This window comes from Carlito syrichta, unplaced genomic scaffold (genome assembly GCF_000164805.1).
Source record: "Carlito syrichta isolate Samal-C Ts95f unplaced genomic scaffold, Tarsius_syrichta-2.0.1 Scaffold316491, whole genome shotgun sequence".
NCBI classification, from domain to species: domain Eukaryota; kingdom Metazoa; phylum Chordata; class Mammalia; order Primates; family Tarsiidae; genus Carlito; species Carlito syrichta.
Window position 1 is genome coordinate 200,311 of NW_007260587.1, and position 22,939 is coordinate 223,249.

The 22,939-nt window shown below is 36.4% G+C and overlaps 1 protein-coding gene across 1 annotated transcript; it reads left to right on the plus strand.

Moving 5' to 3' along the window:
* Positions 1 to 6: 6 nt before the first annotated feature.
* On the plus strand, positions 7 to 19,110 carry TMED5 (transmembrane p24 trafficking protein 5). The gene is made up of 4 exons (XM_008074569.2): positions 7 to 42; positions 9,403 to 9,500; positions 17,171 to 17,354; positions 18,418 to 19,110. Exons 1-4 carry the CDS (start codon positions 7 to 9, stop codon positions 18,634 to 18,636), a joined length of 537 nt encoding a protein of 178 aa, XP_008072760.1. The 3' UTR covers positions 18,637 to 19,110.
* The last annotated feature ends 3,829 nt before the right edge of the window (positions 19,111 to 22,939 follow it).

A 22,939-nucleotide genomic window follows, 5' to 3' on the forward strand; every position in this document is an offset into this window, starting at 1 on the left:
CAGCCCATGCCCCCGAAGGCCTCGCTGGAGATCGAGTACCAGGTGAGCGCGGCGCGCGCCGGCCTCCCCTCAGCCCCGCGGCGCGGCGCCGCCGCTCCGGGCTGGAAACTTCGCGTGGACGCGGGACAGGAGCGGCGGGGGCCGCCGGCCGCGCGCAGGCGTGAGGCTCGGCCGGGCCGGGCCGGGCCGGGCCGGGGATCCCGGGTTGGGCGGGGCCGGATCCGCAACTGCGCCTTGCCCCTTCCTCCGGTCGGAAGGCGGCCAGGGCTCGCGACGTCTTTGTTTCGTGATTCGCCCGTCGCTCTCGCGGCCAGCACGCGCCCGATGCCGAGAATTTCACAGTCCGGGACTGGGACACGTTCCTGTTCATCATTGGACGGGGTGATGACACTTGCGTCCCCGCAGCCACTTTCTCCCAATTCCCGTATTCTGGATCTTCGCTTCAGTTAGGGAGTATGCATTGTGACCATGTGACAATTTCACTAAGCTCGACTTCGAAATATTTTGAAAGCGGCTGTTGCTGTATGCAGTAGTATGTTTCCGTTTTAGTTCTGTCAAATCAAATAAGATCGACTCTTATATTAAAACTGTATAACGTTTCTTTCCTTGAGCTTTGTAAGCATTTCCCACTTGTCCTTCTTTTCTTTTTAGCGTCTGCATAATACTCTTACAGGGAGTTGCCTTATTTTATTTGGTCATTCTTGGAGGGGGTCATTTCTTAGGAGAAATCCTGGTGATTCTACCCATACAATTTCCATGTTTTCAAGTAGCAGTGCAAAAAAGATACATTGATGTGTTTCATCCTTCCATTTTTTTTTACGCTACTTTTTAATCAAATGGTAACTTTTGTACCATTTTGTACCAACTTTTGTACCAAAAGTTGATGTACTGTTTTTGGGGTTGTTTTTTTTTTTTTTGAGTTGGAGTCTCACTCCAGTGCAGTGGTTCACGGCCACCGCTGCCTTGACCTGCAGGGCTCAGGCGGTCCTTCCACCTCAGCCTTCCAAGTAGCTGGAACCACAGGTGTTCGCAACCACACTCGGTTAACTTTTTTGATTTGTTGTAGAGATGAGGGCTCGCTAAGTTGCCCTGACTGATCCTGAAACCCTTGATCTCAGGCAATCCTCTCACCTCCGCCTCTCAAAGTGCTGGGATTACAGGCGTGAGTCACCGTGCCAGTGGAGAATTTTTTTAAAACACCAGATACTGACATATACAGAGCAAAATTAAAGTTACATAGAATGTTTTATCTAAAGCAATTTTAGGATTAGGTTATCTATAGATGCATAAGGTAAGTGCAGAGAGTAAAGTGCCTAAAGTCGTCACATAGTTAGCAAAACTGAGGCTAGAACTCAACATTTCTTGATTTCCAGTAAAGTTTGATAGTTCAGCATTTACTAAACAGATATTTGTGCCAAGAATTGTGCATGAGGGAGGATGACAAATTAAAGAATCCCTCTTCTCAAGGAGCTTAGTAAGGGTTACTGGCTCATGAACAGGTAATTCCAATAAAGACGATTAAGTGCTAGTAAAGGAGCATCTATGAGTTTTAAAGAGGATTTCTGGAAAAAAAAAATTTGATCTAGAAAGATGCTTAAGTGAGACAGAAATGTGAGAAACAAAGGGGCATTTCAGGAAAAGCAACAAAATGAATAGACACGTAGTTCTGAAATGCATAGTGTGTTTGGGAATGGGTAGTGTGTAGTGGACACTACAAGTACTGAGTTTTTTCTTAAATTTTAAGACTGTAAAGTCTAGGGTAGGAGTAGCAGAGAAGGGGATTAGGGAGGCCAGGAGGCTTGGGTCTCATGAAGCATGAATCGTAGTAGCCTTGTGTGCCATTCTAAGTAGCTTTTCTCTTATTTTGTACAAGTTCGTTTAAGATATAAGCAGTTTACTCAAAGTGTGGAAGATGCATTTATGGAGAGCTAAATTAGAGGTAAGGAAAACCAACTAGAGGCAAAATTAGTGAAATAGTCTAGATAAGAAAATAATTTGTATTAATTTAAAATTCCTCAATACATATCCACATACTAGGGAAGAAATCTATTTTAACTACTGACCTGATAGTTAAGAGCTCCCACCTTTGCCTGGGTTGAAATCTTGACTCTGCCACTTAAAACTTGTGAAATCTTCTTACTTGTAAAATAGAGATAATAATTAGAACTACCTCAGAGTTGATTTGAAAAAAATGAGTTAATGCCCATATTCAGTGCAATGTGATCTATTAAAAAATACTCATAGGCCATCCCCGATACATGGTAAATCTTCAAGAAATTTGGTCTTACATTTATGCCTCAACAGTTGTACAGCTGGTGTGGTTTAGCTTTATACTTTGCATCTCTGGTCAGTCTTAAAGGGACTGTTCCTCCAAATCACTCTCCATTGATTAGTTTTGATTAAGGAAAGAGGTAAAGTCATTTAATATCTGTAATCCTAGATAATGTTGGAGGGATTTGTAGGGTAAAGATTACTTCCTCACCTTTTGTTTGTATTTTCCAACTTGTTTAATTTCCTAGTAACTACAACCTACTGATTTTTGTCTAAAAGTTTGTTTTTAAAATCCAGCATTGCCCTTGGTTACCGTGACATACTGAATTTTTTTTTTTTTTTTTTTTTTTAAGTCAGGGTCTCTTACTTTGTTACCCAGGCTGGAGTATGGCACTATCATAGCTCATCAGCCATGACCTCCTGTACTCAGGCCATCCTTCTGTCTCAGCCTCCCAAGTAGCTGGGACAACAGGCATGGGCCACCACACCAAACCAATTTTTTTATTTTTTGTAGAGGTCTTGCTGTGTTGCCTAAGCTGGTCTTGAACTCCCAGACCCAAGCAATTCCTCCTTGGCCACCCAAAGTGCTGGGATTACAGGTGTGAGCCACCATGCCCAGCCTGAAAACTATTAATCATTTCTTTTTGTGTTTTAGGAGAATCATTTTTGGATAATTGACTAACCTCACATTATATTGATGTCCTGAAAATTTCAGTACCAATACAAGAATGAATAAGATCCTTTACTTAGAAATGTAGATCATTATTGAGTGCTTAATATTTGTCAGCATTATCTAAAGTGCTAGAGATGCAATGGTGAGTAAAAATATAGTCAGTGTTCTCATACAATCAAGTATGGGGACAGACAATAATTAAATTACACAAATAAATACATGTACAATTATACCTCTCAGAACTGCTGTGAAGGTAAATGCATAAGGCTGTGTGTTCAGTTAGGAGGACTTGATTTTATCTGGAAATTGAGAAATGCCATCCAGAAGTAGAGTTCAGCTCTGTAGAATAATCAGGCTTTCACTAGGCATAAGAGGGTGAGTGGAACAAGACAGTGGGTAAAAAGAATAGTATGTATTGAGGTGCTGAGGAAGATAGAAGGATACCTTTAAGGACCTGAAAGACAGGAGTATGGATGGGGAAAAGTGGTATAAGTCTATTTACCCCGTTTCCCCTGAGCACTGAGCCTCTGGCAACCACCTATCTTTTTTACTTATTTCTGTGATTTCTGTTCTGTTGATCTATTTGTCATTTCTTTCCCCAGTACCACACTGTCTTGATTACTGTAACTTGTCTTGATTATCATAACTATACTAAGTCTTGAAGTCAGGTATCCTCTAATTTTGTTCTTCAATATCGTGTTGGCTATTCTGAGTCTTTTTGTCTTTTTATATAAATTTTAGAATCAGTTTGTCGATATCCACAAGGCAGTTTGCTGGGATTCTGTTTGGGACTGCACTGAATCTATAGATCAAGTTGGGAATAATTGATATCTTAACAATATTGAGTCTTCCTGTCCAGTGACATGGTGTATCGCTTCATTTATTTAGATCTTTGATTTCTTTTATCAGTATTTTGTTTTCTTGTATAGCTCTTGTACATATTTTGGTAGATTTATACTAAGAGGTTTTTTTCTTTTTTTCTTTTCCTTTTAGTGCTAATGTAGATTTCTGTTTTTTTAATTTTCAGCTCCAGTTGCTCATTGCTGGCATGTAGGAAAACTGTTGACTTGAGTATATGAACATTATATCCTGAGACTTGGCTATAATCACTTAGTAGTTCCAGGAGGGTTTTGTTGGCAATGTGGGGGAATTTTTACATGGACAATCATGTCATCTATGAACAAAGACAGTTTTATTTCTTCTTTCCCAATTTGTATATCTTTTATTTCATTTTCTTTTTGTATTATGTTAGCTAAGGCTTCCAGTATGGTTTTAATAGGAATATTGAGAGAGGAGCATCCTTGCTTTGTTTCTGATTTTAGAGAGAAAACTTTTAATTTCTTGCCATTAAGTGTAATCTTAACTGTAAGATTTTTGTAGATGCTCTTCATTAAATTGAGTGAGTTCCCCTCTATTCTTTGTTTGCTAAGTTTTTTTAATATCATGAATCAATAATGGATTTTATCAAATGTTATTTCTGCATCCTTTGGTGTGGTCATCTAATTTTTCTTCCTTAGCTTGTTGATGTAATGAATTACTGTGATTAATTTTTGAATGTTGAATCAGCCTTACACACTTGGAATAAATCCATTTGGTCATGATTGTAATTTATTTTTTACATTGTTGAATTACATTTGCTAATATTTTGTTGAAGATATTGGCATCAATGCTCATGAGAGATATTGGTCTGTAGTTTTCCTTTCTTAGAAAGTTCTTTCTGGTTTAAGTATTAAAGTAATGTTGACCTCATGAGTCAAGAATTATTCCTTCAGCTTTTATTTTCTGAAAGAGAATATAAAAAATTGGTATCATATTGTCCATAAATGTTTGGGAGTATTCACCATTGAAACCATGTGGTCCTGTCCTTTTCTTTTTAGAGATTATCAATTATTGATTCAATTTATTTGATAGATATAGGCCTATTCAGATTATCTATTTCTCCTTGCATGAGTTTGGTAGTTTGTGTGTTTTGAGAGTTCTATTACAACTAAGTTATCAAAGTTATGGGTATAGATTAATAAAAATATTCCACTATTATCCTTAGATTCATCAGTGATGACCCATTTTTCATTTCTGATATTAGTAATTTGTATCTTTTTTTTTTTTTTTCTTGGTTTGCTTGGCTAGAGCTTAACCAGTTTTATTGACTTTTTTTTTTTTTTTTTGAGTTGGAGTCTCACTCTGGCACCCAGGCTGAAGTGCAGTGCATTGCTCATAGCCACCGCAGCCTCGACCTGTAGGGTTCAGGTCATACTTCCACTTAGTCTCCCAAGTTGCTGGAACCACAGGCATGTGCCACCATGCCCAGATGATTTTTTGATTTATTGTAGAGACAAGGTCTCACCATGTTGTTCAGGCTGGTCTCCAACCCCTGAGCTCAAGTAAGCCTCTCTCCTCCATGTCCCAAAGTGCTGGGATTAGAGGCATGAGCCACTGTGTCCAGCTATTGACTTTTTTTTCCAGGAGCCATGTTTTTGTTTCATTTTTCTCTGTTGATCGCCTTTTATCAATTTCATTTATTTCTGCTCTAATTTTTTTTTCTGCTGCTTAGTTTAGGCTTATTTTACTTTTCTTTCTCCAGTTTTCTAAGATGGATGCTTAGATTATTGATTTTAGATCTTTTTTCTTCTAATGTATGCATTCAGTGTTACAAATTTCCCTCTAAGCACTGATTTCTCTGCATCCCACAAATTTCTGTTAGATCGCATTTTCATTTTGTTCAATTTTTTAAAAATTTATCTTGCGACTTCTTTGTCCTGTGAGGTATTTATAAATATGTTGTTTAATCTCCAAATATTTTGGGATTTTTCCAGCTATTTATCTGTTACTGATTTGCAGCTTAATTCCATTGCAGTCTGAGAGCATAAGTCAGGGTTTCATGGCCCAGAATGTGGTCTATGTTGGCGAATGTTCCATGTGAGCTTGAGAAAAATGTGTATTCTGCCATTGTTGTATCAAGTAATCCTCAGAAGTCAGTTAGATCCAGTTGATTGATGCTGCTGTTCAGTTCAACGATATCTTTACTGACCTGCTGGATCTGCCAGTTACTGATAGAGGGATGTTGAAACATTACTATAATAATGGTTTTGTCTGTTCCTTGTAATTTTCTCAGTTTTTGCCTCACACATTTTGATACATTGTTGTTAGGTGTGAACATATTAAGGATTGTTATGTCTTGGAAAGTTGACCCATTTATTATAGTTAATTCCCCTATTTATTTATTTATTTAGAGTTGGATCTCACTCTGTTGTCGAGGCTGGAGTACAGTGGCACAATCATGGCTCACTGCAGCTTCGACCTCCTGGGCTCAGGAGATTCTTCCACCTAAATTTCCCAAGTAGCTGGGACTATAGGTGCACACCACCGTGCCCAGCTAATTTTTGTTTGCTTTTTGTAGAGATAAGGTCTGACTATGTTGTCCAGGCTAGTCTCAAACTCCTGGGCTCAAGCGATTCTCCCACCTTGGCCTACCAAAGTACTGGGATCACAGGCATGAGTCACCACACCCAGTTAGTAATCTCTCTCTTTATCCCTGATAATTTTCCTTGTTCTGAAGTCTGCCTTGTCTGAAAGCAATATAGGTACTCCAGATTTCTTTTGATTAGTGTTAGCATGGTATATCTTTCTCCATCCATTTACGTTTACTGTGTCTATATTTAAAGTGGGTTCTTGTAGACAGATATAGTTGGGTCTCATTTTGTTATATACTCTGACAGTTATGTCTTTTAATTGGCATATTTAGACCATTCACAAAGTGCTTATTGATGCTGTTGGGATTACCATGTTTGTAACTCCTTTGTATTTATTGTACTTGTTCTTTTTTCAATTTTCCCATCTTTTTCTCCTTTCTCTGACTTTTACTGAGCATTTTATATAATTCTACTTTATTTTACTTTCATTTCTTTCCTGATACTTCCCTTTCTTTATGAAGATAAATCATTTGAAGATCATTAGTTATTGATACCAAATTTGTGACTTAAAATAACATTTTCTAGCTCTAGTTTTTATGGGTCAGGAATCTGGCCACTGCTTGACTGGGTCTTCTGCCCAGGATGTCTCACAGAGCTGCAGTCACTTAGATTCAGCTGAGAAAGCTTGCTTATGGTTGTTGACAGGCTTCATTTCTCACAGGTTGTTGGACCAAGGCTTCAGTGTGTGACAAGCTGTTGGCCAGAGGCCTTCCATGTTTCTTGTCACATGCGTCTCTTCATAAAGCATCTTACAATTTTGCTCCATCAGGTTGAGTGAGAAGGCAAGAGAGAGTACAGCAAGAGAGAACGAGCTAGCTAAATGGAAGTTACAATCTTGTATAAGCCTGTCAAGGAAGTAATGTCCATCACTTTTGCCATATTATATCTTTACACAAGGGTATGAATCCCAGAAAGGCAGAAATCATTAGGGGTCATGTCAGAAGGTGCCCATCAAACCCATGCTTAGCAGGGCCATGTCCAATGTGAATCCTGTATGGTTAGGTTGATGATATCAGAAAAGCTTTACATTCACTCCTCCCAGGCATTCCGTAATGGGGGACTACTTTTTATATTAATTTTTCTGCTTGAGTCTCTGAATATGTGGGTGGTAAAAATGTGAACAGCAAATATGTTTGATGAATAAGCCTGTAGATGAACTTATCTGACAAGTTTATATTATTTTTTCATATATGACTTGAGACCAAGATGGACAAGCTTTCTTGTGGTCTCTAGGTACTGGTGGACTTTTTAAATTTTGTTTCACTCTTTTACTGAAGGTATGACCCTTCAAAGATCCTAGGTTTATGCATAGTTCTCAGTTTCTGCTCGCTACATAATTCAGACCGAAAGCCTCATCCTCTGTCCTCATGGGGATTAAATACCAAACCCCTAAGTTAACTGTGATAAGTTAACCCCCTCCACAAACTTCCACTTACCACTGTAGTTTTCATGTCTTTACTTTTCCCCCCTGGCTATGAAGTTAAAGTATCGTTTCAAAATATAAACCAACATTCCCAGGGGTTTTATAGTGGGAGGGTTTTCTGGCTATCTGTGTATTATATTGCCAAATTGGATGTTCCTTAATGTTTAAACATCTATTTTCTCATCATCAAAATTAATATTTTCTCTTAACCAACCAAACTTGTAACAGTTTTACTACTGTCCCCATCATGTACCATTGAAATCATCTGGAAGTTGAGTTTAACATTATGGTACTATTTTTTATTGTATATATTTTATATTTTTTAAGCATATTTTATGATTTTTAAATCAAGCTTTTTAGTCTTAAAAATCATTTTTATTAAGCCTGATAACCACTACCAATAATTGCATTTTAATTTTGTTTTACTGAAATCTTTCCTTATTACCTTTGTTATGAAGTAGGGTACGAGAGCTTAAATCACAGACATCGACACAAAGCTATAAGTAACAAAGGAGAGGTTTATTAGCCAGATTCAGCCATGGCCGGTGGCCACTTGCTTGATAATGAATTCCAAAGCAAGGGCAGCCAGCTGCAACACAGGGCTGCCTTAAGTAGTTTAGACTTACATTCTAGTGGGCTAAAGATAGAACTTGGGATGTTCTGGGGGCTCTTATCACATTCATCTGCTAGCGTCGGAAAGCAAGCAATTTTACAGAAGCAGATATAGCCAGTTATGCAGGTGCAGTGGATAAGGGTGTTAATAATTTAGTGATGTTTTCAAAACAGTTTTCAGGAAGGGAGTGAAGGGAGTGAAGTCTGTGAAGCCTACTCCAAGATCGAAGCTGCTTCTTTGTTCTCCCCTTACATTCCCTTCTTTGTTCCCTCTTACAGTTACATTGATTGTTTTTGGATTTAATAGATATATTTTTTAGAGGATATCCTTGAGGAGAATGTTTTGAATGCTTAGATATCTGAAAACAGCTTTTTTTTTTTTTTTGAGTTGGAGTCTCTGTCACCAAGGCTGGACTACAGTGGCATGTTCACAGCCACCGCAGCCTCAACCTGCTGGGCTCAGGCAGTCCTTCCCCTCAGCGTGTGCCACCACACCCAGCTAATTTTTTTTTTTTTTTAATTTACTGTAGAGATGGGCTCTCATCAAGTTGCCCAGGCTGGTCTCAAACCCATGGGCTCAGGCAGTCCTCTCACCTCAGCCTCCCAAAGTACTGGGATTATAGGCATGAGCCACCACACCAGGCCTGCAAATAGCTTTATTTATTTTTTAAAATTTTTATTTTAGAGAAAAGGTCTCACTGTATTGCCCAGCTGGAGTGTAGTGACCATTTACAGGGACTATCATTGCACACTATGGCTTCAATCTCCAAGCCCAAAGTGATCCTCCTGCCTTTCGAGATCTTTCCATTCCTTTCTAGCCCAAACATGACTTAGTTTGATTTCTTTTCCCTCTAGGTTTAGAAAGAAAATATTTATATCCTATTACCTACATTATGTAATTTTTATTTTCAGAATCTGTAATATATGTTTTTATCTTGTGTCTTCTTCTACAGGTTTTAGATGGAGCAGGATTAGATATTGATTTCCATCTTGCCTCTCCAGAAGGCAAAACATTAGTTTTTGAACAAAGAAAATCAGATGGAGTTCACACGTAAGTAATCTCTGTTTTAGTTGACTTCCTTTGGACAAGTAATACTGTTGGGCTATCTGAAGAGCAGGTACATTTACCACACTTGACACTAAATATCAGTATTCGGTAATTTCATATGATTTTAAACAGCCCGTGATAGTGGGTCATCTCACAAATGAAAACATCTTCCATTACCCTTTTTCTGTTTAGGCATTTTGTTTTGATCCTGACTAAATTTTTTCTTTGCTTTGGTTAATAAATTAGCATTCCCTAGGTACTGCATTTAATCTACTGTGGCATTTTAAGCCTGCCTTTCTGATTAGCACAAGCTTTCCATTTTAATTAAAAGCCATTGTTCCAGGCATGTGTCTTAATTGCTGGATATATTATCTTTATCCATAGTTTTCTTTCTTAAAACAACAGTACAATATATTTTTGTGTGATGTATATATCAATTTTTATTTTTTTACTCAGACTTCATTCTTTTTAGATAATTAGAAGTCCTGAAAGTAAAAGATCTGACCATAGGAAACTATATATGTCATAACTTTTTGAGTTCAGAGTTTGGCAAAAGACCATGTATACTTTTCTGACGTCTCACTTCACTCTTTTAATCTCACTGACGTGTTTCCCTGTTCCATTATGTTATTTTTTTGTAGCATTTTCTTAGTCAACATTTTTATTGTGTTAAAACTGAACTGTGAATTTATAAGAAGAGGAAGAACAAATATGGCGTATCTAATATTTGCCATAAACAAGGCTTGGCATGTTATATGCTTCTAAGCTAATCTTTTCAACCTACTATGAGATAGAGTCTTTAATTTGCAATTCCCATTTAACACTCAGGGAGGCTCAGATAAGTCAGGTAAGTCTGAAGGGGTACACATGAAAGGTAGAGACAGGATGGACCCAAACTCTTTGTTTTCTACTGTATGATACTTAGACCATCCCTGACATATAGCACACTTGTAAGTATTAGCCATTATTTTTTTTATTATTATTTATTTATTTTTGAGTTGGAGTCTTACTCTGTCACCCAGGCTGGAATGCAATTGCATGATCACCAATACCACAGCCTTGTCCTGCTGGGCTCAGGTGATCCTTCTGCTTCATTCTCCCAAGTAGCTGGAACTACAGGCCTGTGTCACCACGCCCAGCTAAGTTTTTAAAAATTTATTGTAGAGACAAGGTCTCACCAAGTTTCCCAGGCTGGTCTCGAACCCCTGGGCTCAGGCAATTCTCTCACCTCTGCCTCCCAAAGTTTGTGAGCCAATGTGCCCTGCCAGTATTAACTATTATTAAAATCACTGATCTTATTAATTTAAGTGCCTGGCACATAATTGATTTTCAGTAAATACTGAATACATGTATGAATAAATGAGAGAGAAAAAAAGTCTCAACCATAATTTTCTAAGGTACTCATTTTAAAACCTTTTTTTTTATTTTTTCTAAGTTGGAGTTTTGCTCTATTGCCCAGGCTAGAGTGCAGTGGCATGCTCACAGACACCACAACCTCGACCTGCTGGACTCAGGCGCTCCTTCTGCCTCAGCCTTCCAAGTAGTTGGAACTACCGGTGTGCGCCACCACACCCTGCTAATTTTTTGATTTATTGTAGAGATGAGGTCTCACCAAGTTGCCCAGGCTGGTCTCAAACCTCTGGGCTCAGGCAATCCTCTCACCTCTACCTCCCAAAGTGCTGGGATTAAAGCCATGAGCCATCCAGCTTTAAAAAGCTTTTTAAAATAGCATTTTACCTATAGAGAACTCAGAAAATATTTGTATAAACCATTAATAAATAAATAAACAGTAGTATTAAAAGTCAGTTTAGGCTGGGCTCGGTGGCTCAGCATGTAATCCCAGCACTTTGGGAGGCCAAGGCGAGTGGATTGCCTGAGCCCGCAGGTTCGAGACCAGCCCAGGCAACTTGGCAAGACCTCGTCTCTGCAATAAATCAAAAAAAAAAAAAAAAAAAAATAGCTGGGCATGGTAGAGTGCACCTGTAGTTCCAGCTACTTGGAAGGCTGAGGCGGAAGGATCACTGGAGCCCAGCAAGTTGATACTGGGATGGCTGTGAGTGTGCCACTGCACTCCAGCCTGGGCAAGGGAGTAAGACTCCAACTCAAAAAAAAAAAAAGAACCGGGCTCGGTGGCTCAGCCTGTAATCCCGCGCCTTTGGGAGGCTGAGGTGAGTGGATTGCCTGAGCCCGCGGGTTCGAGACCTGCCTGGGCAACGAGACCTCATCTCTACAATAAATCAAAAAATCAGCCGGGTGTAGTAGCGCATGTCTGTAATTCCGGCTACTTGGAAGGCTGGGGCGGAAGGATTGCCGGAGCCCAGCAGGTCGAGGCTGCGGTGGCCGGGAGCGGCCACTGCACTCCAGTCTGGGCGACAGAGTGAGACTCCAACTCAAAAAAAAAAAAAAAAAAGTCCATTTAGATTGATATACTTAGAATTATCTGTTTTCTCTTTGCTAGGTGGATAACTTAAAAATGTAGTTCTTTAAGTTTCAGAATTTTAAAATGTACAACATTTTTCTCTGCCTTTGTTTCTCCCCAACTATTTGCTCCCTTTTAGCAGATAAATTAAATGTTAGGAGACAAGGTATCTTGTTGCTTTCTTGCATAGAATTACCTCTCATTAAACCATGGGAGAAAAGGATTGAGTGTATAATAGTCCACCTTATACATTGTTCTAGTCAGTTTTCATGAACTAATTTTTTTTATTCTATACCACAATCCTATCAGGTATATAATATTATAATTTTACTGATGAGAAAATTGAGTCATTGAACTGTTAAGTAAGTTGAAGATTACATAGCAAAGCTGGGAGCTACACCCAGGCAATCCAACTCACTTTTAATCACTATACCAAATTTACAAATCTACTTTCTAAAAATCGGATTCAAACAAAAACTTTTTAGCTATATTAATTTTGTAAAAGCAACTAAAATCTCAACATGACACTATTTTTCTTAAGTAAGTCTTTTTCTTTTAAATTTAATTTTTTCTTCTAGAGACAGGGTCTCACCCTGTTGCCCAGGCTGGAATTCAGTGGTATGATCCCAAACTCACTGGAGCCTCAAACTCTCGGGCTGAATTGATCTTCCTGCCTTAGCCTCTTGAATAGCTGGGACTCTAGGTGTGTTCCATGGTATCCAGCCTCCTAAGGAAATCTTTGAAACAAGTATTGTCCTTCTAGTAGTTAGGGTTAATAAAAAAAGTCTCCATCAGAGCACTAAACAGCTTTAGTAATATCTACGTCTAGCACTGCCTGAAATTTGGAGTGTTTATATAAATGAGTTGTTTAGACTGTTGAACTAATACTAATATTACCGTAACTTTCAGGAGAACTTACACATTGTGGGCTATTTTATGTTCTTTGTTCTACTTACAAGGAAAATTTACTCTGCATCTTTATTGAATAATATTTTGTATCATTGTAGTAAAATTCCTTTCTACTAAAAGCAATCAACACAGATTTAGAAAGATTAATATAGGAATGACTGTTAAGTATTAAGGCATCTTTGTTTTTTATACACACGCTGAAGCTCATACATCTGAGTCAGTGTTTCTCAACCATTTTTTATTTTTACCCTCTTCCCCAATCTGCTGCCCTGGAGCCATTGTAGACATTTGCTTTTCTAGTCATCCCCCCATGACATTTTAATACCACAGATATACTGCTTATCTGTTTATGTATGTATATCTGTGCTTTATATATAAAAAGAGAGGGTACAGAACTTACTCTTTTCATTCAGTACAGTGTTAATAATGACCAAATTAAATTAAAACTAAAGTTAAAACAAATTAAAATTTAGAAAGCTGTTACCATTAAACTTTATAACTATATTTTCTGAATAACTTAGTGCTGGGATTACAGGCATGAGCCAACTTGCCTGGCTGAATAACTTGTAATGTAATTTATTTGCACATATAGTAATATGTGTATAACATATAGTAATAAATCAATTATAGAAGCAAAATAGCAATTTATATAAATACATAAGAATAGCAGTGTAATTAAAATTTTTAATCATTCAAAACTTATTTTTCTAGCAAATATAAAATGATTGAAAAGTTACATTAATATCTTAAAATTTTTTAATGAAATTAACTTTTAACTTTTGCTTAATACAGGAAACACTTTTTTTTGTTTGTTTTTGAGTTGGAGTCTCACTCTGTCACCCAGGCTGGAGTGCAGTGGCATACTCACAGCCACTGCAGCCTCACCCTGCCTGCTGGGCTCAGGCGATCCTTCCACTTCAGCCTTCCAAGTAGCTGGAACTACAGGCGCACACCACCATACCCAGCGAATTAATATGGAAAACAATTTCAAGTAGGATATTAGTCATTCAGATATTATTGAAATTTTTTAGCACTTGGCATAATGGGCTGAATTACTCTTATAGAATTAAACAATAAAATATAAACTAGTTTTAATTAATTCTCCAAAAGAGCATTTAGGATCAAACCTAAACATCTGCAAGAGAGCCAGTGGTAGTTGGTAGGCATGTTGCAGGCCACCTCTTGCAAGATCAGTTGAAATTCCTCTAATCACAACCATCTACTCACCATTCTTTCATAGCATTGTTCTTGTGTACACTTGGTATATCTTCTGTGAACTCATGCTGCTTGTGTGATACCCAAGAAGTAAGACAGAGTTCTAGGGAATAAGCTTTTGTCCCATAAGATTGAGGTTTGGAGGGCCACAAACCATTATAATCTCCAAGAATTTTTTGCCCCTTTCTGAGCGATATCAATCACTGAGAATGGATGGTCTAAGTGAATGCTGTCCTTCAGAACAGTCATGTTCACTGGTTGTACTATAACAGCAAATATATTAATCAGAATATAATGTAAAGATTTCCTCAGGAAATACCCCACGTTTGGGTCATAGTACTTAATATTTGTCATTTTTTTTTCTTTTAAAATTGCTTTCCACTGTATTTACCAGTGTTTGCTCAGAGTCCTTTGCAAAAGTTAAATACATCCTCAAAGGACAATTGTTTGTCATAATTGAGGAGACAACAAAGAATGCAAACAGGCTCTGAGCAATAGTGTAGAAAGATCAATTAATTTGAAAGTCAGAAAACCAAGCTTAATCTATTCCTATAACAGGCTATGTGATCATGGGCAAGTATGTTAACCTGCTTGAACCTCATTTTACTTACCTTGGAAAGGTCAATTATGCCTACTTCCAAATATGATGGTAAGGATTAAAAAAGAGAAAATATGTGAAAGCAGTGTGTAAAGTATAAAGAGGTATATAGGTATTGGCCACTGCTATTTGTAGTATGTCTGTTAAATTCCATTCATGTTGCTGAGTAATTCTCTCTTATGCTTAAACAAAAACAGTAAATTGAAAATAGGAAAAAAAAGATGATAAATGCTTTAAAAGAATCGCGTTATATTCAGAAGATAGCAAAATACAAGCCTTATGAAAATTTAAATGATGCAGTGAGTTGGAAATAAGAAAACTTTAAAATCACTTATACTAACCTTCCATGAATAGTCACAACAGTTTGAACTGTTTTTCTAGTGTGAACTGTTTTAAAATGTGAAAATTCGAGTCAGTAGTCATTCCATGGCAATAACATTTTAAGTAAAATTGAATTGGTAGAAAATACAGATTTAGAAAATACAGATTACCAGTTATTGGAGGAAAGGAAAGCAAAATAGTAGGGTCTGAAATTTTTAAACTGAAAGTGTTGATTGATGTGAGTCTCCAGGGGCATGTCCAAAAAGAAAAACTGTGATCTCAGGTTAGAGCAAAGGAACAATTCAGGTTTTCTTCGCAGAACTGAGTATGTGACATTGGCAGGACATTCGAGAAAACACGTTTAAGAAAGATTTGTTTTTGCAATATCAGCTCTTATCCCCTGCCCCCGCTTTTCTTTTAATTCAGCATTTTAGTTTCTTCCTGGTTTCTTAAACCTTCTTCGCCCCCACATGGATTCACTGGAAGGTAGCACTGAAGGCATAATCTGTAAAATTGGAAGAAAGTTTGTCCAGTTTTAGTCCTGTAAGTTGTAGTAAACTCTGAGCATCCTTTATGACACTTGCCCCCAAGCTGACAAGTTTTTAAATAGATGAGTTTTGGTGAAGATCTGGACACAAAGAAATATATCTTGGGTCCTCCTTGTATCAAGCACAATTACATAATGCTATAAGTCAACCAAAGGGAACTATAAACAAGATATTCTAAGACAAAAGGAAGTGCAATAAAGATGATGAAATTCTGGATATTAGAGGGCTATAACAGAACCTAATGCTGCACCACAAAGGATAAGAAACCTTAACTCAGAGCACCTCTGACTCCAGAACCCCACTGCAATTCCAGCTGAAGCCACCCTTAAGAAATGGAATAGAATTGGGTGGTAAGCTGCTTAAGATGCAGCTAGAAAGTTTTAGAAGTCAGTCCATCTAATAGGAAACATTGTTAGACATACCCAAACCTTTATTAGGAATATCATTAGAATAAAGAAAACTGATTTCTTTTGGAGGACAAAAAAGTCTTGTATCTAGGTTTTTAATGTGCACATTAGGTAGATTTAATGTTTATAAAAAGGCTTTTGTAATTTACAGTTGCTCTGTAACTGAATAAAAGATCATATATATTAAAACATATCATCTGAGTCACTAGTTCTCACAGGGCAATTTTATAAATTTGGTAGACTTACAAGTGTTTTGAGTTGGTTTTTGTTGTTGTGTTTTTTGAGATGGGTGTCTTCACTGTTAACTGGGCTAGTCTCGAACACTTGGGCTCAAGGGATCTTACCACCTAAGCCTCCTGAATAACTGGGATTACAGGTGTGCACCACTGCACCCAGCTTTGAGTTGGCTTTTGACCAGTTTCTTAAAGTGTAATTAACAGTGTCTTGTGAAAACTGAATAAGAGCAACAGATACAACAGGCACTTTCATTCAAGGAAGTGGTGTTTTCTATTTGTTTAGGGGCAGCAGCAGTGTCATTAGCTTGTGGAATTCTTTGCTTGTTAGACTTTCCACAAAAAATCATTAGAAAACCACTTTACTAAATTAACTCTGCCCAGGCCAATTATCTTGAATGTGAAGGTAATACCAAGATCACAAGTTCAGTTTAGATGTGAATGGTGTTTATTCAGTAAAGGTAATGCCACTGGGAGTAAAGCTCCAGTTATTGGCCACAGACCTCATCTCTAACCTTTGTAAACTGTATCACAAAGATGTACTTAATCAGTAGGCTTGAAAGAAGCACTTGGGACCCTTCATCACTGCTTCTGAAAGCCAAACATAACTCGGTTTATAGATTAATCTCACTTGAAGGTTAGATTGGTAGTCATATTTGCATATGAATTGAACTCACAATAAAATTACTTTCAGCAATGTAAAAATATCAAAGTTTATTATGAGTTATCTTGTATCTGAGTTTTTAAATCTATCCTTTTCAAAAAATTAAATCATTTACCATAACTTACTGAGAGTAAATGCCAAGCACGTCTAAGTTGCAAGCACTCAAATGTTTATATTTTCAGGTTACCTGTTTCCCAAGAAATTAAAAATTATCTTTCAATACTAAGGAAATATACGAGTGAGCTGTCCAGTTACTATGATAAACCACACTATTTCTTCTTTTTGCCTTTAGTTGTCTTTCCACTCATCCCACATAGAAGTACAGATAACTTAAAGATGTGTACTTTTCTTTACTACAGGGTAGAGACTGAAGTTGGAGACTACATGTTCTGCTTTGACAATACATTCAGCACCATTTCTGAGAAAGTGATTTTCTTTGAATTAATCCTGGATAATATGGGAGAACAGGCACAAGAACAAGAAGATTGGAAGAAATACATTACTGGGACAGATATGTTGGATATGAAACTGGAAGACATTCTGGTCAGTATGGTCTTTCCATAAAATAATAAGTTACTAACATCCAGAGGCCTTACTATAGTAATGGGCATTGAACTGATCAGCATTTTATTTGTATTATCCAAGAAAATGTTTCTAGGATTTTCTTATCTTTGCCATAAATACTTTGATATCATTTCCTATCTCAGCTTTATTTTACCTTATATTCATATAGCCCTTTTATAGGTTTCAAATCACTTATCTCACTAGGACCCTATTATCAAAATGGCTTTTCTCAGAAGATGTGCAATTTAGAATGCATTTTGATAAGCTTGTTTTATAAATGTGATATTGGAACATTTTTTGTATTGTAAATACATTATGCTTTTGATTATATAGTATGCACATCTAAAAATAAAAGGTTTTCTAATTTCCTTACTACTTTGCGACATAAAACATTGGGTGTTTTGCTGTATACTAAATTGGTCAGACTAACATTAAAAGAAAAAATATCATAAACACAACAAATTATATAATGGGATTATATGTTACATAATACCTACAGTTATCATCAATGGGGTTTAATACACTAAATCATTTGCCAAGCACAGTGTCACATGCCTGTAGTCCTAGCTGCGGGGGTGGGGGTGGGGTGGGTAGGTAGGTAGGTAGGTGCTGAGGCTTGAGGCCAGTTTGAGGCTACAGTGAGCTGCGATCGTGCCTGTGAATAGCCACTGCACTCCAGCCTGGGCAGCATAGCAGGACCCTGTTTCTAAAAACATAATTTTTTTTTATGGTTGTGTGAGGGCTAAGAGAGAGATAATGTATGTAAAATTCCTGGTGCTGGGCCACTCAGATAGTTTCATATTAGCTATTTTCAATAAATAGTTTTGTTCCCTTATTAAATAACTATAAACAATAATTTATATCAGGAGAACTATTAATAGCCTTACAGAGAATGTTTAGGTAATATAAGTAGTACCTGTTCACTAATTGAATTGTAAACCTATCTTAAAATTATTTTGATAAAAAACATAAAGCACATTTTTAAATTAACTTAAAGTTGCTGAGCATTTTTTAGTAGTAAAATTATGTCCTTTATCTCCAGGAATCCATCAACAGCATCAAGTCCAGACTAAGCAAAAGTGGTCATATACAAACTGTGCTTAGAGCATTTGAAGCTCGTGATCGAAACATACAAGAAAGCAACTTTGATAGAGTCAATTTCTGGTCTATGGTTAATTTAGTGGTCATGGTGGTGGTGTCAGCCATTCAAGTTTATATGCTGAAGAATCTATTTGAAGATAAGAGGAAAAGTAGAACTTAAAACTCCAAGCTAAAGTACTTAACATTGAAAAAGCATAGCAGAAAAATGCAATAAACTGTTACAGTCAAGACCATTAATGGTTCTTTTCCAAAATATTTTCAGATATTATTGTGTGAAACAGGTATAATTTTAATGTGAAAGAAAAGTCTTTACTTTCTGTGCAAATAATTTTATTGATCCAGTTGTACTTCAGTGTATAGCAGGAATATTTTGCAGAATATGTTTAATTGGATGAAGCCATATGAAAACTACATTTTCCTAACTTTGAAAACATTTTGAAAATGTTATAGGTGACTTAAATAAATGAGCTTCAGGCCTAATTGGAACACCAAACAGTATGTTTTTACAAGGTTCTCTTACCCAGAATTTTCTTGATAAATGTGACAATTACAAATTATATAACTGTAGAAGTTTTTAATATATTAAGTTATAAATAATCTGAGAATTACCTAATTATGGATTAACTATATCTTTGAGAAAAGTTGAGCCTTGTCTTCTAATTTACATATGCATATCTCCTATAATGTAAGTAGAAGCATAGCTTTGAAATACAATTAGGTTTTTGAGATTTTTATAACCAAATAAGTCAATGTAAAATATTAGCAGAAAGTATTCTTTTTTTGTACTTAGCCTACATTCCCAAAAGCTGACATTTTGATGATTCTTAAAAATGCAAAGTTATAACTTCACTCATTAAAATTAGGACAAGTTTTCTCTTTGAAGAGAAGAATATAGTTAAAGTTTTCTTGGTCTCCATAAGGACACATTCTGTCTAAACCTTAGCTAAGGTAGAGGATTTTAAAATTAAATGTAAGATAAGTTTATTTTTATATTATATGTCAACAGTGTTATACAGTTTTAGCATGATTACTGACTTAGATAATACATTATGACTAGCATTTGTGAAGGAAATATTGCTAAAGGGATCTGGGCCTAGCATAAACAAATATCTCCTTTCCTGAGTTCTAAGAATTATCAGAAATAATAAAAAAGAATTTAGGGAAACTTGAGAATACTGATCCAAAATAAAGTTCACTTAAATGGAACTATAAATCTAAAATCTGATTGGCTCATCATGACATCCTAATTCTAATATAAATCAAAGGAGATTGATTGATTTCCAGTTAACTGGAAGAAACTGTACTTAGCCATGTGTTTTATTTTTTACAAGAATTGTTTTGAATTATCTTTTATAAGTATTCAGGTACATTTTATGAAATGTAAGCCCTACTGTAAGGTTTAGCACTGGAAGTACATATTTATTACAATGTTTATTATAACTTTTATAATACGGCCTTCCTGATCACTCTATTTATTGACATTGAAGTAAAAACTGGAAACACCAATTCCAAGTTCTAAACACCCAAAGGTGAATAACTATATCAAAAAGTCTCTACCACCCTGGCTTATTGAAATCTGTAGAGTTTTACTCAAGTACTAGTAATTTAACTTCATCATGAATGAAACAGTTTTAAAGTTACCCATTTGTAGTATTGTTTGTGACAAATATATTGTGAATTCGAAACCATCAACTTAAAATTTTGGATAGAGAACCCATCGATAGGTTAGTACTTCTGGAATTCTTGATAAGCAATAATTATAACCAGAGAGATAGATTCATTTACACTCAGAGTGGTACAGAAGGAAATATGTTTCCTTTGTTCTTTGGTCCTTGAGAGAGGAATAGAAGCTCAGATTTACTTATTCAGAGGCTTTTTTAAAATGAGGTGAATGCCATAAATGATCATGTATCTTAATTTGCCAAGAAAATGCTTCAGATGTCTCGGGAGTATCCCTTGTAACACTTGAAAAACAAGGATCAATAATACCATTGCTATTAAGAGCCCTCCTTTTTGCCCCTTCTGTTAAATTTGTAGTGAGATGCAAACTTACAGTACCATCAGTAATAAAGCAAGGTACACATATAAACTACTGCATCTTTTCTATAAAACTGTGATTAAGAATTCTACCTCTTATGTATGTATGGCTGTTACTGTACTGTACTCTGATTCCTGACCTAACACTGAATTTGTTACTTCACCTACATAATATGTTTTGTGCCACTGACTTAATCCTATGATTCAGTAGCTTAACATATAAAAAACAATGGCTTTATTGGGAAAACAAAGAGTTTAGGAATATTAAGGATAATTTTATTTTTATAGACAAAAAGTGAAATATTTAAGAATTACCTGTATTAATCAAAAAAGTAAAATTTGTAAACAAATAAAAAATCTTTAATATTTCTAAAAGCATACTGTTTCTTTTTTTTAAGTCTCTATTCCATTTCTGAATTAAAATTATGCTAGAATTGAATAAGTTGTCACTTAACAGCTAATTTGTCTTTGGTTTTTAATTATGTAAGCTTTTTAAATACGACAATATTTAATTAAGGCCTAGAGCTAGCTCTTATTTGCATTTAGATGATTGAATGTCAAGACATGGAGGGTAAATAAGTGTTTGAAAAACAGCACTGAGATAAATTACAAGTTGAAATGTAATTGTATGGTAAGTATACTTACTGTTTTAAACATGATGTCTTATAATTGTCAAAAACTGAGTACCTATGACTGTATGCCTCCTCAAATGAAAATTCTTCATCTGAAATTTTAGAAGAAATTGATTAAGCATGTAATGATTTTTCATCCGGAGTATAATGCACAAATTGGTTTATACTTGTGAACAGCCACCTTGAAAAAGCAGTGTATCATGAATACTGAGCTTAGTATATATAATAAAAATTACTATTAAAGAAATATCCCTACCATCATTGTAAATGTTTTCTACTCCTTAATGCCTTCCTGAATCTCATAGCTTTCTGCACCTCTTATTATACATAATTCTACTTCACACTGGAATTCTGTTTATATATGTACTGATTCGTCTGTTGCTTAAACATACATTGCACATAAAAAGCACTCAAAATATGCAGAAGCAAAGATCATCAGTTCTTAAAGTTTGGAAGGCTAATATGGAACTTGTTCTACTCCTCTGTCCAGCCCCAGAAATTCTTTTTTTTTGTTGTTTTGAGTTGGAGTCTCACTCTGTTGCCCAGACTGGAGTGCAGTGGCCGGGAGCGGCCACTGCAGCCTCGACCTGCTAGGCTCCGGCAATCCTTCCACCTCAGCCTTCCAAGTAGCTGGAACTAATTTTTTGTAGCGATGAGGTCTCACCAAGTTGCCCAGGTGGGTCTCAAACCCGCGGGCTCAGGCAATCCACTCACCTCAGTTTCCCAAGGCGCGGGATTACAGGCTGAGGCCACTGGGCCTGGCTAGAAATTGATTCTTTAGGGGAAGAATATGGCTCAGGAATCTTAAGTTTTGGACCATTTGCTAGATATATAAGAAACTACAATGCTTGATGTAGGTTGGCGTATGGTCACTTCTTTCAAACCATCTACACAAGCCACTATTCCCTCACAAGTTTTAAGTGGAAATTATGATCAAATGTTGTAAAGGGGATTATTTCTACTTTCAATATAAAGGGATGATGGACTAAATGTAACCTTTCTACAGTTGATTTCAATTCTAAAAGGACTATTGCCATTTGTGGGGAAAAGCCAAAAGAAAAGATCAGAACTTCAAAAGATAACCTTCAGAGTTGATCAGCCAGGACACAAGAGAAATTGGGCTGGTGACTTATAAGATAGAGCCACTCTGGAAAATATTCTTGACAATTTCTTATAAAAACTAAACATGTACTTAATGTACAACTCAGCATTTGTACTCCAGAACATTTATCCCTGACATGAAAGCTTATTTTCAAATAATAATCTGAACACATGTAGAGAGCAGCTTCATCTCTAACAGCCAAAAACTGGGAACCACCAAAAAGTTTACATGCTATATGATTGTTTATGTAACATTCTTGAAAGAACAAAAGCTATAGAGACAGGAAGCAGATCAGTAGTTGCCAGACGTTAGGGATGAAGGGAAGGAGAAGGTAGCCATAAAGGGAGCCCTGTGGTAGAACAGTTTGATTTTGATTGGGATGGTTACACAAATACATGTGTGAAATGTAGGAGAGAAGTATTTCATAGGTAAAACAGTCATTAATGTGTTGCAATATATGTATTTCTGACTGAGTAAATAAATTTAACTTCATAATAAAACCAAAATAATCTTAGTGAAAAACTATCATTTTGGGGTACTAGTTCAGTCTTCTAAGATTTCAGTTATTATAAGGTGAAGTAACTATTCTTCAGGTTGCTTAAGAAATTGAGCCTCAGCCACCCCCTCGGTCCCCTCCAACTGTGGGAGCTTTTCTGTTCTCTCAATAAATCCTGCTTTCTCAGCAAAAAAAA